Below are 14,054 nucleotides of genomic sequence, written 5' to 3'. Positions count from 1 at the left end.
AGGGAGTCAAGGAGCAGCGTCATCAGGCCCCGGGGAAAACAACAGCTGGGCCCAGCTGTGCAGAAAGACCGCTTTACATGCTCGACCCCGTTCACCTCCTAAGAATCAGAAAAGCACAGAAGCGCCATCCTCGGACCTCCGCGGCGGACACAGCGCGGCCAACGAGCAGCTGAGGTTAACCCAGCAGCCTCGTTCCCAGGGGGCAAGGGTCAAAGGTGACCCGGAATGACCCTGTAGGCCCTAGCGGCACCAGAAGGTTAAAAGCCCTCCTGCTCCGTTCCTCCCAGCGGCGAAACGCCTCCACCGCGAAGCCCGGACAGCTGCCGGAAGTGCGTCACCCCGCCCGCGGGCATCCCGGGAGTTGTAGTTAGAGGGCTATATCTCAGGCCGAATCGTTGAAGTTCTATCACACAAGAAAACACCCTACGACTCTGGAGAGCGAGTGGCCTGCTTTCTGCCGGTTCTTAAGAGTTCTAGCTTCCCCGCTCGGCAGAGTGCGTTCGCGCGGCGCGCAGGCGCAGCCGCAGACTACAAATCCCAGCGTGCCCTGCGGTGTGCCCGCCGCCGCCCGGCCATCGTCGTTGGTGCGGGCCGCGTGAATGGAGCTCTGCGCATGAGGCAGCGCCTGGCACGGCCTGCGCGGCGCCTACCTGTGCCCGGAACGTGAGTGACGACCGCGGCCGTGCGCCTGCGCACTCGCTTTCGCGCGCGGGCAAGCGCCCGGCCGTTGGCGCGCTAGCGGGGCGACAGTGCAAAGCGGCCCCGCGCGCCCGGCCGGCCGGTGGTTGCGGGGCCTCCCCGCCTGGCGCGGGGCTGCGGGCAGCCGTGGCGGCCGCCGGGAACCGCAAGGGGCGGCGCAGAGGCGGAACGGGCCGGCCGCGAGCCGCGCAGGAAGCGCCAAGCATGCCCCGTGACAACATGGCCTCCCTGATCCAGCGCATCGCTCGCCAGGCGTGCCTCACCTTCCGCGGCGGCGCCGGGGGCTCCGAAGCCCCGGCGCCGGGCTTCCCCGAGAACCTGAACCAGCTGAAGAGCCTGCTGACCCAGGTGCGCGCCGAGGACCTCAACATCGCGCCGCGGAAAGCGCTGCCGCAGCCCCTGCCGCGCAACCTCCCGCCGGTCACCTACATGCACATCTACGAGACCGACGGCTTCAGCCTGGGCGTCTTCCTGCTCAAGAGCGGCACGTGCATCCCGCTGCACGACCACCCGGGCATGCACGGCATGCTCAAGGTGCTCTACGGCAAGGTACGCATCAGCTGCATGGACAAGGTGGACACGGGTGCGGGGCCGCGGGCGCCACCGCCTGAGCAGCAGTTCGAGCCGCCGCTGCAGCCCCGGGAGCGGGAGGCCGTGCGGCCGGGCGTGCTGCGCTCCCGAGCCGAGTACACCGAGGCCAGCGGGCCCTGCATGCTCACGCCACACCGGGACAACCTGCACCAGATTGATGCGGTGGACGGGCCAGCCGCCTTCCTGGACATCCTGGCCCCACCCTACGACCCGGACGACGGCCGGGACTGCCACTATTACCGTGTACTGGAGCCCATCAGACCCAAGGAGGCCTCCAGCTCTGCCTGCGACCTTCCCCGAGAAGTGTGGCTTCTGGAGACCCCACAGGCCGATGACTTCTGGTGCGAGGGAGAACCTTACCCAGGCCCCAAGGTTCTGCCTTGAAGCACCCGCTACCTGGGAACGGTGGGCCAAAGTTGTGCCCTGCCTGGCTCGAGAAAGGCCTGGCTGCCCACGACCTACCATAAGGGCTCCTCTCTCTGTCCCCTCCCTTGAGCGATGGATCTACTGGACTGACCAGCGCCTCATCTTGGACAACCTTGGGGAGTACGGCCCAGTGGAGTACAGCCACCGGGCTCGGTTATGGGGGTGGTCGAGCGGGAGGCTAGGTCGCTTCCTGGTACTGGCACTGCCACCAAGGCTTTGATTTAAGGGAGTGGGGCAGGGGACCCTAAAGCGCTTCCATCCTAAAGCCATAATGAAAATATTCTTGTTTCTCATGCTCTACAAAATACACTAAATATTTTGAACCCCTCCTCCCTTTGGTGACTAAGATTTGTTTTCTCTTCTTCCCAAAGGACATTTTGCTCCTTAATAATTTATTACTGACCGTTCATGACCTTGAATTGTTTTTTAGTTAAAGCCATTGGTTCGGTTTTAACAAAACAAAAACAAGCAAAAATACAAAACCGAGTTTCTAAAGTGAGTAGATCTGAAAAGACGTCTTTCCAGCACTGCGGTTCACGCTCTTGGAGGAAGAGCTCTGTCCTCCCCTGGCCTAGTAGCCACATTTGGTGTTCTCAGGTAGCCTTTAGTAAGATTCACATATGAGCATTCCCTGAGGTCACCTTCCCCTTGAGTCTCCAGATCTGCCGTTAAAACAGTTCTGTTGTTGGGGATTCACCTTTAAAGCAAAGACTGTATTATCCTCAAGTGACTTTTGTTTTTAATGTTCTTCAAAGACGATACAGTAGAGTCAGGAGCTGAATCTGTTCTGCTTCCAAATAACTGAATGTAAAACCCATCGCCACCTGTTGAAATCCATACAATTTACTTCCAGCATCTTCCTGTGAAAGTGGAGGCAGATACTCTGACCATTTTTTGTATTCTCCCAGGAACACAGTTCCAGCTGTGTTGCTGCTGGTCATATCCTAGCCCTCCCTTAAACAAGAACCACTCTTGGCTACTGATGTCCCTTCCTGCAGGAAGAGGTAGAAGGCCTGCAATACCCTGGGAGTGGCTCTGGATGTAGGCTGCCTGCCAAGCAGGCAAGAAGCCCTCACCTCAGTCCTCAGCAGTACATAAAAACAGTATGGCACACACCTGTAACTCGAGCAATTAGGAAGTGGAGGCAGGAGGATCAGAAGTTAAAGGTCAGGCTTGGCTGCATAGTGAATTTGAGAGGATCCTTGAATACCTGAGACACTAACATAAGTGTGTATATGTATGTTTGTGTGTGTGTGTATATATACAGAGCTATGTAATGGATACATGGGATAGACAGTTGAGAATTTAGCCATTTTAGGGCACCAAGAGTGGAGATTAGACCTGTGTGTACCAACTCTTGGAGCAAACACTAGCAGCTGTCTGCAGCATTAGCACCGGCTGGGTACCTTTACCTTGTTTACAAACGTGTTGGCACCCTAACATTTGGCCATGGAGCACTGGTTCTCCCTTCTTACTATTTATAGGGTTCCTTTTTATCACAGGCCTTTTCATAAAGACAGACTGTAAAAATAAAACGTGTCCAGCTGTCTTCTAAGCCCTCTTGATTGCTCATGTGGCCACAGAATTCTAATATCTGTAATAAATGGAGTCTTACTATCAAGGGTAGCTAGTGTTCGTTGACCTGGTAGGGAAGCTGCTTTTGACTCCATGTATCTAGGTTACACAGACCCAGGCTTACAGGGTACTTGTTCCCAGTCGTTAAAGTGGTCTGAAAAAGCAAATTATTGATGGTGTGGCTTGTGGGTTTTTTGTTTTGTTTAATAAAAATGAAACCTGTTGGAATTCTGACACAGCTCCAGCACCAAGCACTTCCACCAGGGCTACTGGAGTTCAAGTTGCTTCCCATCGTAATGTTTAAAATAACTTTGGATCCCCGTGAAGCAGCTTTTTGAGCCATTCATTTAAAATTTAGATAGCAAGTGATGGTTTTAAACTTGACAATATTTTTTTTCGTAGACCAGCAGTGAGTGTAGTTTTCAACCACATATAGTTTTTGAATTGTAGCAAAAGTTGATTCTTTTACAAAAATCATTGAAAGTCATGTGTTTGTTCCAGCATACTTGGAGGTACTTTAAACTAGCCTGTAGAAACCTAGCCTGGAACTAGGCTAATAATAAAAATTATTATGAAGGCCTTTATTACAATTACGAAGGGGGGGGGGCTGTTCAAGGTTTATTATAAGCAATTTGGAAAGAAAAAACCTAAGGTGCTTTTCAAAAGAATAACTGAAATTGTTCTGGGCTAAAACAGCAATACTGTGTTCCTCATTCGTTCAGTAAGAACAGTGAAACTGTCGTTTCCCTAATACATTGAGTAAACTTCCAGTGAAAACTGTAACATGTTTTCATGAGCCACCATGGAAAGAATCTGCTCATTACTAAGACAACATGTGCACTTCTATGCATAAACTATTAGCTGTGACTGCTGCCACTGTGTTTTCATACAGGTCTACACTGTAGATTGTGGTCCAGACCCCGGGGATAGAAGTTACCTTCTTCCCTCCGGGAACACCAATGAGCACAGTGGTGTTAGTCAGTTAACTTTTCTGATGAATAATAAATGCAATAACTGCAGCTCATGGATGAGAAACTGTCTGTCTGTCTACTCTGAAACTTTTAAATATCGTAGTTATATCAGTGATCAGTTATATTGATTGATGTAAGATTGTTTGTACCTTCCTACTCTTTTGAGAACCGATGGGTTTAATACCAAATGCTGCTGATTAAATGGAAAAGCCTGCCTTTTAAGTAATGTGTTTTATCAATAAGAGTGAGTTCTCTGACTTTTTAACATGACTAGAGTCTCACTATCAACATGTACACCTTTCATTCCCCCTTTGCCTTGTCTTGTAGGTTCCTCGATTTTGCTATCTGGGGAGGACTCTGTCCAATCCGACTGCAAATAAGTCCTGTTTTAGCTGTCCTGCCCAAAGAGAAGCAATGCATCCCACTTGAGACCTCTGCCATTGTTCAGCTATCCTGACAGCATTTTGCAGTCCTGAATTCAGAGCTTAGGGTCATAGAATCCACATGTTCCAAATGCGCATTGGTCTGTTGCACTGAGGTTTCTGCTGTCAAAGAAAGATAATTTGTTAATGATACCCAAGCTTTAAATGCAGGGGTGTTTACGTTTCTGGGTAAAATCTGTGTACTTATGGGAAATAAAGGCATGTTAAAAATTATGTGGAAATAATGTTGGTTATTACAAAGTGGAAAAGGGAAACATTACCTACAATAACTATATTTTAATTATTGTTAAAAGCTCACAGTTTATTTCATAACGTATCGTGCCAAAAGCCAGTTACCTACAGATTTCCAAAGACCAAGAAATGATATAAACTTAAAATTACTTTATTTTCCTGAGAGAGGTCTGTGGAACACGATGACTAAAAACACATCTGAGAATACTTAATGTCTAATTGCACTATTTTGCTGTAACACAGAAAGGCCACTTTTGTATTTAACCTAAAGAAAATAACAAGAAAACAAAGTTAACTTTTATCCTAAACAAAAAAATAGCTTTAAGTATTTTCATCTCTTGGTCTTTCCTTATGAATTTGATGGTGGTTTGAACTGGCAGCGTTTCAGGTGTCTGCACCTACCCACATCCACATACACTGAAGTTTTACAACAGTTGAGAAACGTTTATAAAATAATTTACCTTGATCACATTAGTTAGAATATGGAAATTCAATAACCTGGCTTGAGAGCGTTAGGCTTAATCAACAGTTCATACAAACCAAACCATCACAGAGGCATGACTCTAAGGAATCCCTCTCCACAAAACAAGCTGAAACATTTACAGTATTATCCCTTAAAGTACAGGGGGAAGAGATTAAAGGAACCAAACTTGCCTTTCTGTGCTGATTTCTTGGGCAAACTTTAAAACGCATTGAAAATTGAGCTGAACACTTTGAAGCTGAGAACCCTGGTTAAAGATATGCTGGCTGGTCTGCTGCGTGATACTCCGGGGGTCAAAGCCACGAGCCTGGCTTGTTGGTGAGGTTTGCCACCACACCAATGTGAAACTGATCACACAACCCATGTGTGTAGCATGGGGAGTTCTTTTTGTTTTCTTTAAATATCGTTCACCCTTGCTTTTAAAAACAAGACTTAGGTGGTCTTGATTGGAGATGCTGTAAAATTAAAGTTTGGGAAGATAGTTAAAAACTAAAAAATGTAGGTGTACTACATCCTTAAATAATGTTCCTCGGAAGAGAAGTATTTTGTTTAGAAGTAGCCATAATGTGCTTTATAGTTGCCAACAGTGGATAAACAGTGCCAATACTCTTGAGAGTTGGCAAGCTGAATTCAGTGGGAAATTATAAGACAGAGAAAACATCCCATGCTCAGGTTTAGAAATTTCTATTTAGGAGTTCTGGGAAGAAGTTTCTGTATCCTTGAAGTGGGGATAAAGGTAAAACAGAAGCAAGGGCAGCTTTCCTGATGAGACTGAGTTGGTGACTGGACACTAAGTATTTAGGCGCTAATTCTCAGAGTAAAGATGCTAATAACAAAGACAATCTTTTTGCTTCATACGATTCTTGTTTTGTGTTTATAACCAAATCACAAAAGGTTCCCAGAAGAAGAAACCTTACACTGTATTACTTTGCAAACCGTTCTCTGGTATCTTGGAGGAGGCTACTTACTAAGTTTAGATTGCATTGGAGTTTGGCAAGTTGGTGTTCACCTATCTTACCTAGCAAGCTATTTTGAGAATCACTTCTAGATCCACCAAACTTGTGACAAATGATCCTTCCAAATATGGCCAGTCATCTGAAAAGCCGGGACTGGAGAGAAATGAGTCCTGGGGTAATTCCTGCAACCACCCATTAATGTTGTCATCAGCAATGTCTGAGCAATTTTGATCTGAAAGAATGATAGCTCTCTGAAAAAGTTTTCTGTGGTCATAAGATTAATCCTGGAAACCCAAAAGTCATTTCCAATTTGACCATGCCGCCACACTTTCCTCAAAGCCACAACTCGACTGAGCCCCAGGCTGTCCGTGGTCAGAGTTCTGAACGCAGCTCTGAGGCTGTCATCTCCAAGTAGGCACTTGTTTGTAAGTGTTTATTTTCCGGAGCCCACTCAGGAGCAGAGAGAAGCTATAGGCTGTTACAGGGGACGGAACAATGAGTCAGGAGGCTTTTACACTGATTCAAGGGGGAAATCCCTGAAAACTAGCTATGGCTTAAGAATGCAGACTAGAGTGAGACTTGGTGTCCACAGGCTAGCAAGGCAGCATGGAGGTCCTATGCTAGCCCCTCCCCCCCAGAGTGGTCTTATGGCCATAGTTCACAGGCGAGAAGAGCTGTTTCAGTTCCACCCAGTAGGTGCCTCGTAAATGACTTCTGCAGCAAAAGATATTGTTGAAAAGTATTTATTTACACCATAGTCATAAACCATCCATTATCTGAACTCCAGTTAGTGGTTTTATGTTAGAATAGATTGTTTATTTTTTCCACAACTATTAAGAGCTAGTAAACAAATCAGCTGCGTGACATTATGCACAGTCTCATCTGAAATTTGACTACAAAGGTAACACTTTTTAAGTCACAAAACAGAGCATACAAAAATATACTTTCTAAAAAAATTCCAAATATTAATAGGCAGAAATATACAGCCATACTTCAACCCAGGAAATGATTTCTTTTTTCCATAGTAAGGCCTCCTGCATACATGCAGACCCTGTAACACTGTCCACATCACACAAGGCACAGAGGACACTTCCAGCACAACTGCATGCACCCTATGTACATCCCCCTTTAAATAAGTTAACCTTTGACTCATTTCAAGAGATCATAAATGCTTTACATTTTCCCCCCGAAGGTTCAGGACTCGGAGTGAACAGTGCACATCAAAAATACACAAAATCTGAATGGATATACACTGAAAAAAAATAACCTTTGTTTTTCAACAAAAAGGAGCCAATATTGCTTTGTCCCTCCCGTCATTGCACTTCCATTCTCTGAGTTTTTAGTACATATTGCTTAAGGGTTGAGGTGGCTAGATACCCTTCAATTCACTGTTCTAGGCCCTGGAGTGCCAAAGCCGAAACCGGGCTCCTCTCACTGGACAGCTTCCCCCAAATCAGTTCCAAGCCATAAAGTGCAATGTCAGTTTTCCTTAGTCTTTTTTGCTGTCCTCACTCAAAGGAATCAGCATCTCCCAACCTATTGTAGAAAAGGTCTCAGAACAACTCTGGCATCCAGGGTCAAAATAAGGGAAGGACTAGCAAAACCTAATGAGATGTCTCTCAGTCAGGATCAGACCACAGCCTTCTAGTCCAAGGGCCCTCACCCAGCCCTCTTCTTGGCTCCCCATTGCTTGGAGTGGCAGTCAACTCCCCTAAGAGAGTAAAATGGCCTAAATTTTAGGAGGGCCCTGTGTCTGGCAAGGGGTAGGGGCAGGGCCGGGCTCCATCAAGGTCCTTTGCCCAGGATCACAGGAAGGGACAGGGATGGGTGATAGTGTTGTGCAGCTCAAGTGGACGCAGGGCCTCTGGGACCTGGGTGTGTCCGCCGGAGCTTCATCTCATGGTGTCCTGGTCCGAGAGGTGCAGGCCAGTGGTCCTCCAATGGTGCTGTTACCGCATAGGCTGCCTCCCGCCTGTGAGCCCCCAGGACCAGAGGCTGAAGGCTGGGCAGACACAGACGAGGAGGGGGCACTGCTCTTCCGCTCCTTCTGCCGAAGGTGGATCTTGGTGTGGCGCTTCCTTTCGTCACTCCTGGCAAACTTGCGGCCACAATAGTCACAGGCGAACGGCTTCTCCCCGGTGTGGGTGCGGATGTGGGTGGTGAGGTGGTCACTTCTGCTGAAGTTTCGCATGCAGATCCGACACTGGAAGGGTTTGTGGCCCGTGTGGATTCGGATATGCCGGGTCAGCTCATCCGAGCGTGAGAAGCGCCTGTCACAGCCTTCTGCAGGACAGGGATAGGGCCTTTCGTGAACTGGTGTCTTGCTGGGCCTGTTCGGGTACTTTCGAGGCCGCAGGATGGGCCGCAATGGCAGGTGATGCGGGTTATAGGGAGTAGTAGATACCGCTGCAGAGCCACTGCCAGGCAGTCGGGGTCCCTCACTGCCTCCACTTGCCCCTGGTCCCGTGACTCCAGCACTGGGACCCCCCAGAGTAAAATTACGGATGGTAGAGAGTGGAGTGAGCGGAGGGGGGACCCGCAGGGAGTCCAGAGGGCAGGGAAACGGCTTTCGATCCGGGCCAGCAGCACCGTGTGGATCTCTCTGGCACGGAGACGGAAAAAAGCCAGGATACTCCGGGATCATAGGAATGAGACCTGGGTCCATGGCTGGCTTGGGGGATGGGTAGGAAGGAGGTGGCTGGTAGGCCAGAGAGGAGGTGGAAGTGGTGGGTGGTGACAGGAACGCCGAAGGGTCCTGGTAGAGATCTCCTGTACAGCCCGTATACGGAGGAGGAGGTGGTGGAGGAGAGTAGAGATGATCCAATTCAGGTTGGGTCTGGGACATGGTACACACGCCCAGGGGTCCTGTGGCCAATGGGTTGGGGGAGGCAGAGGTGACGCTGGATGAGGTTGTGGTTGAAGCTGGAGGGGTGACCCCTTGCAAGATGCCCGCACTCACAATATTGATGATGCCTTCTGGGTAGCAACTGGCACCGGGGTACTGGGGGTCAATGGAGAATTTGCCCATGTAAGTGAAGGTCTGGTTTCTAGGCGCAGAGATGGGAGCAAAGCTACTAGGATATGGAAGCTCCAAGGGCCTCTTCTCTCCAGTCATGTCAATGTTGATCATGCCATCTGGGGAAGGAAAAGGCAGGAAAGAGGTGGAACAATGAAAACGCAGCCAAGTGCCAATTCACACACACGCGCGCGCGCGCGCGCGCGCACACACACACACACCACGCACGCACACGGCCGTCCTCGTTTCAGGATTCCAACAATATAGGGATAGAACAACATCCAACAGGTAGGGAAACTGAGGCTTGGAGACAGTAAGACGTTAGCCAGCGCCTGAGACGTAAAAACTGTCTCCAAGAAAGTAGGACGTGCCCCTCCCCTCCGTCCCTCAGCCATCTGTGACTATAGTCCCCAATAAAAACACCCAATAATAGCAACAATATCAAACAATTTCCCATCTGCCTCGGTCCTTTCCCAGTGCTTTTTTGCCTTGTGGTTCCACCACCGAGGCAACGGTACAGACACCACTCAAGATCCGACCAATCCCAGGCGATACTGAGAAAGTGCCAGTCGCGGGAGAGGGGAACCCCAGAACGGGTAAGTGGGTGGGTGATGTTCCCGCTGCTAATTCCTGGTGCCATCTCCCCCTCCCTCTCCCGCTGCGCTTCAGCTGACGACTGCCAGTGGGAACCCAGGCTGCGGAGGAAGGAGTCTAGGTTTCCCTTCCCTCCCAAGATCCTCAGCCTGGCCCGACACCCGCGCGTCCCCGCCCCAGCCCAAGACTAGAGACTGGGCTTGGAAGAAGGCGCGGGGGCTACTGAGGACGACTTTACACAGCATCGCCGCCGAGCCTGACGCACACTGATGCCTGCGCTGGCCGCCCTCGGCAGTCTCAGGGCCACTTCCCGCTGCTTGCCCTGCTCCGCTATCCCCCTTCACTTTGGGGCGATAGGCAAGTGGGGTGGTGCCTCTCAGCCGCACCAGAAGCGAAAAGAGCTCCGAGCCCTCCCGGAGTGGGCTCTGCCCAGAGAGCGCTACACGCGCGCTTCCTCAGCGCTCCCCTGCCACTTGGCTCTCCAGACGCGCAGCTCTTCCCCGGACTCCCCAACTTTCCCATTACTTTAACCCTATCCCAGAAGCGCAGAGTCAGGCCAGTGGACTTGCTTCCAGCCTGGCAGCCCAGTAAGGGTGTGTCTTGAGCCCTGCGCCCAGTTGGGCGCGCAGAGGGCCGCAAGCATGCCAGTTCCTTTTGGTGACCAGGTGCATCTCTAGGCGCACACATCTCGGCGCTCTAGTCCCTGTTCTCTCCCGCTCCTCCTGCACTCACTTCCAGTCTTCAGAGTCAGTGTGGTCAGCGCCCTCCACCACCTCAGGTCCCCATTCTCCCCTCCAAGTCCCGCACACCCACCGCTCCCCACCCACCAGCTCCAAAGAGGACACGCGGCTTACCTCCAGCCACTCCGTTCATCTGGTCAAAGGGGGCTCCCAGTTCAGCATTGGGGAAGATGGTCACCGACGAGGCGGCGAGGTCTTCCACCGGGTAGAGGCTGTCAGGCAGCTGGTGCATAAAACCACTGAGAGTTACTGGGATTTTGTCTACGGCCTTGGCGGTCATCATTTGCTCCTCGCACAACCTGGAGACCCAACTCCCTCGCTACCTGGAGTGCCAGAGAAGCCGTTTTTGGAGAGGGGTTGGACTGAGCCTGGGTTGGTATCTCCTTTTGCCCTCCACACTTAGTAAAGACCACCACCACACGCAAAAAAAAAAAAGAAAAAGAAAAGAAAGAAAAAAATCTAACCGATATAAAACTAGCAAGCAAGTTGTTGGCTTCTTAAGAAGAAAAATAGCTATGGGCCACTGACTCTCTCCTGCCTGTGATCCGGCTGTTGGGGAGCCAGGAGTTGCTGGTGTAGTGTTATTATAACAGTCAGTGTGTCCCCCTCGCCCAGCTATTTATCAATCGCTGCTCTCTCAGACGGAAAGTGTTAGGCTCCGAGTATTTATGGGCAGGTTTTCAAAACCCGTGACGTCGCTGCCCATATATGGACTGAGGAACAGGGCTGGGCCAGGCAGCCTTTGCGGTCACATGGCTAATTTGCATACGGGCTTGGCAGCGCGGGCTCCACCGAACTCCCCCCCCCCCCCCCCGGAACGGTTCGCCGCCGGTGGACACCCGCCGGGGTCTGGGGCTCTCGGCCCCCATTGCAGCCTGGACTCCGGGTTGCTGAGTTCAGCGAGGGGAGGGCTCGATCGCCGACCCCGGCGCTGTCGCCGCGGGAGAACGCGCGGGCCGAGGTGGCAGCTCTGTCTCTTGGGGCGGGGAGGAATTCCGGTTCGCCGAGACTTTCCAAAAAAGGAGAAGATCCGGTAGTGGCGGCTCCGCCTCCCCGGCCCTTGTTTGGGAGCCATTCCGGAAAATTAAACTTCGGAAAGAAACCGAGCGGAGCCGAGACACTACAGTCAAACCCCTCCTTCACTTTCTTGGCAGCTCAAAACCGCAAGCAAAAAAGAGACAGAGAAAAAAAAAAAAAGAAGAAGAAGAAAGAAAGCAAAAGAAAAAAAAAGCTAGCCGCATTCACGGAAGCTGACTGCCTTTTTCTGAATTACACTGTGGAAAGTAGTGTCTGGCGATAAGAGTGAATGCGGTCTTGCTTTTTTGGAAAGTCTGTGCTATTTATACTGGAGCGAAAACGGAACAGGTCTGGGTTGTTTATTTGTTTAAGTATTTTAGGCACCTTAAGGGTAGAGGTTAGAGTAGAGTATGGGGCCGAAGAACTGCGGGAGCTTCGAGAGATCCTCTGCCAGAGGCACCCCCTTCCTCTGCCCGCGCGCTCCCCGCCCCTCCTCCAGCTGCTGCACAGTGCGGGCGCCCTTCCCGGCGTGTCTGGGCGGTCCGTTGCGTGGGGGCGACCAGATGGAGGCTTGGACACTCACCCTGCCCGACGCGCGTGCACGCACACACACAAGCACACACTCACACACACACACCCTCCACTTCCGCTACACTCTCCCTCCTCCGCTACCCTGTTACACACCCACTCACACACCTTACGCTACACACCACACGCCTCCCTCTTGACAGCGCGCTTGTGTGCCTGCCTACCAACAGGGTATCCAGACATCAGACAAGGCAGCCTGAGAAGACACTGTCCTCACCTTCACAAGCCCTCCCAGTCTGCAGCCACCAAGCCTCCCCCTACCCCGTGTATACACTTTTCCGGGGGTGCATCCTACTAGTCGAGCCTAAGGTCTACCCCAGGAATAGTATTCATCTCCTTTGCTTGGAACCTGCTCGGTGCTGAGAGACAACAAATGGCACAGGTTCGAGTCACGGTGACCCAACACATGTTCCCCTTGGCAAATAAACAAACAAACAAATAATAAGCAAACCCTTCCAGTAGAATCCTTACTGTCAAATTCCCAAAAACTTTTCAGAGGGCTCTCTGGGCACTCGGCTCCCACCTCCCAAACAGCCCCCTCCAGAAGCGCTCCCGCTGCGCGGCCGGTTCCCAAACACCGGGCTTCGCGACCTGCCTAGCCTGGGATCTTGGATGCGGGCTAGGATCTTAGCGCCCTATCCTTCTCAGCTCCAAAGTCGGGCAGGGGAGGGATCGGACGCGAGCCCCGCGGTTCTCTTTCTTGCCCCCCTACCCGGAGCAGCGAGGATACCCGGGCGGGCAGGAGCCACGGCGCCACGCCGTGGATGGAGAGCAGCGCTGCAGGCGCTCTCCCGGCGATCACCTGCGGTGTCCACGGCCGCAGCGCGCTCGCTCCTGCCCGGCCAGGAATACGGTGATCAGGGGAGCCCCAAGACCACCAGGAGCCCTCTCGGTGCCGCTTTCCGAGCAGCTCTTTTCTCCCCATGCCAACCGCGAAAGTTGTTCTCCCGGGAATGGCCATCGCCCTGACTTCAAATGCCCAAAAGCGAATATGGGAAAGTTTCTCGATCGCGCTGTGCGCGCTCTTCTTTCCGATTGGGGATCAAATTCAAAGGGAAAGTTCATCGAGGGTGGAACTTCTATAGGTGTCCCACCCTCTGCAAAACCCCTGCAAAGCCTTGTTCCGAAGCTGGGGGAAAAGGAAGAAATAGAAAGCAGCGTTCTTACCACGTGCGCCAGCCCGCTCCGCCTGCGCTCCTGCCGGTCCCGCGGCCCCCGCGCTGACCACAGGCAAGACGACGCCTCGGAAGGGAGCCCGACTCTCATCTCCAGCCTGGTCCGAGAAGAAAGGGGGGTCGGGTTATGCAAATAGAGGTCCCGGCGGTGGGACTCGGGTTACGGTCCCCCACCAACCCCAGAGGTGAAGCACCCACCCGCGGCAGGCGCGGGCCTGGCGACTGCTGGTGCTTCGCTGCCGTCGGTGCACGTGGGCGGGAGGATTGCAGCAGCCGCCCCTCTTACCAGCTATGTCGCCAACCCCGCAGGCTGCTGCTGTGCTCCGCCCGGAGGGGGAGCTCCCGGGCGGCAGAGAGAGCGAGGAGAAGGCAGCCAGCCGAGGGCAGGACGCCCAACAAGGGTAGAGCTGGAGTGCGGGATGCTGGCGGATTGCCGCTACCAACCTTCGCGCAGGAGGTCAGTGGTGGTGAAACAGGGGGTTCGCACCATTGAGGAGTCTAGAAAGGGGGAGCGTGGGAGCGGGGCACCGCTATGGAAGCCAAGCCTTCCA

At 52.1% G+C, this 14,054-nt stretch overlaps 2 protein-coding genes across 4 annotated transcripts; one reads left to right on the top strand and one right to left on the bottom strand.

The window, feature by feature from the left end:
- Positions 1–779: 779 nt before the first annotated feature.
- On the top strand, positions 780–4,918 carry Ado (2-aminoethanethiol dioxygenase). Its single transcript, XM_038342267.1, has one exon. The coding sequence runs from the start codon at positions 904–906 to the stop codon at positions 1,672–1,674; it is 771 nt and encodes a 256-aa protein (XP_038198195.1). The 5' UTR covers positions 780–903; the 3' UTR covers positions 1,675–4,918.
- Positions 4,919–7,295: 2,377 nt separating this feature from the next.
- Egr2 (early growth response 2) lies at positions 7,296–13,594 on the bottom strand. Of its 3 annotated transcripts, none has more exons than XM_038343439.1 (3): positions 13,496–13,594; positions 10,838–10,946; positions 7,296–9,508 (listed from the first exon to the last, which is right to left on the bottom strand). In XM_038343439.1, exons 1-3 carry the CDS (start codon positions 13,592–13,594, stop codon positions 8,271–8,273), a joined length of 1,446 nt encoding a protein of 481 aa, XP_038199367.1. In that variant the 3' UTR covers positions 7,296–8,270. The 3 variants fall into 3 exon arrangements, with proteins under 3 accessions (XP_038199367.1, XP_038199368.1, XP_041911642.1); XM_038343440.1 differs by lacking the exon at positions 13,496–13,594 and adding an exon at positions 11,047–11,127; XM_042055708.1 differs by lacking the exon at positions 13,496–13,594 and having other exon boundaries at positions 10,838–11,006.
- Positions 13,595–14,054: the final 460 nt, after the last annotated feature.

The sequence above is a fragment of the Arvicola amphibius genome, chromosome 9, assembly GCF_903992535.2.
Source record: "Arvicola amphibius chromosome 9, mArvAmp1.2, whole genome shotgun sequence".
In the NCBI taxonomy this organism is placed as follows: Eukaryota; Metazoa; Chordata; class Mammalia; order Rodentia; family Cricetidae; genus Arvicola; species Arvicola amphibius.
This window is presented reverse-complemented; position numbering and strand designations above follow the sequence as displayed.

What these genes read in the sequence shown, in the direction of transcription:
- Egr2 (XM_038343439.1), bottom strand. Translation starts at nt 13,594, where the DNA reads ATGAGAGTCGGGCTCCCTTCCGAGGCGTCGTCTTGCCTGTGGTCAGCG. An exon ending in GGAGCGGGCTGGCGCACGTG is followed by an intron (nt 10,947 to 13,495) that starts GTAAGAACGCTG and finishes TTTATGCACCAG; the next exon opens with CTGCCTGACAGCCTCTACCC. An exon ending in GATGAACGGAGTGGCTGGAG is followed by an intron (nt 9,509 to 10,837) that starts GTAAGCCGCGTG and finishes TTCCTTCCCCAG; the next exon opens with ATGGCATGATCAACATTGAC.
- Ado (XM_038342267.1), top strand. Translation starts at nt 904, where the DNA reads ATGCCCCGTGACAACATGGCCTCCCTGATCCAGCGCATCGCTCGCCAG.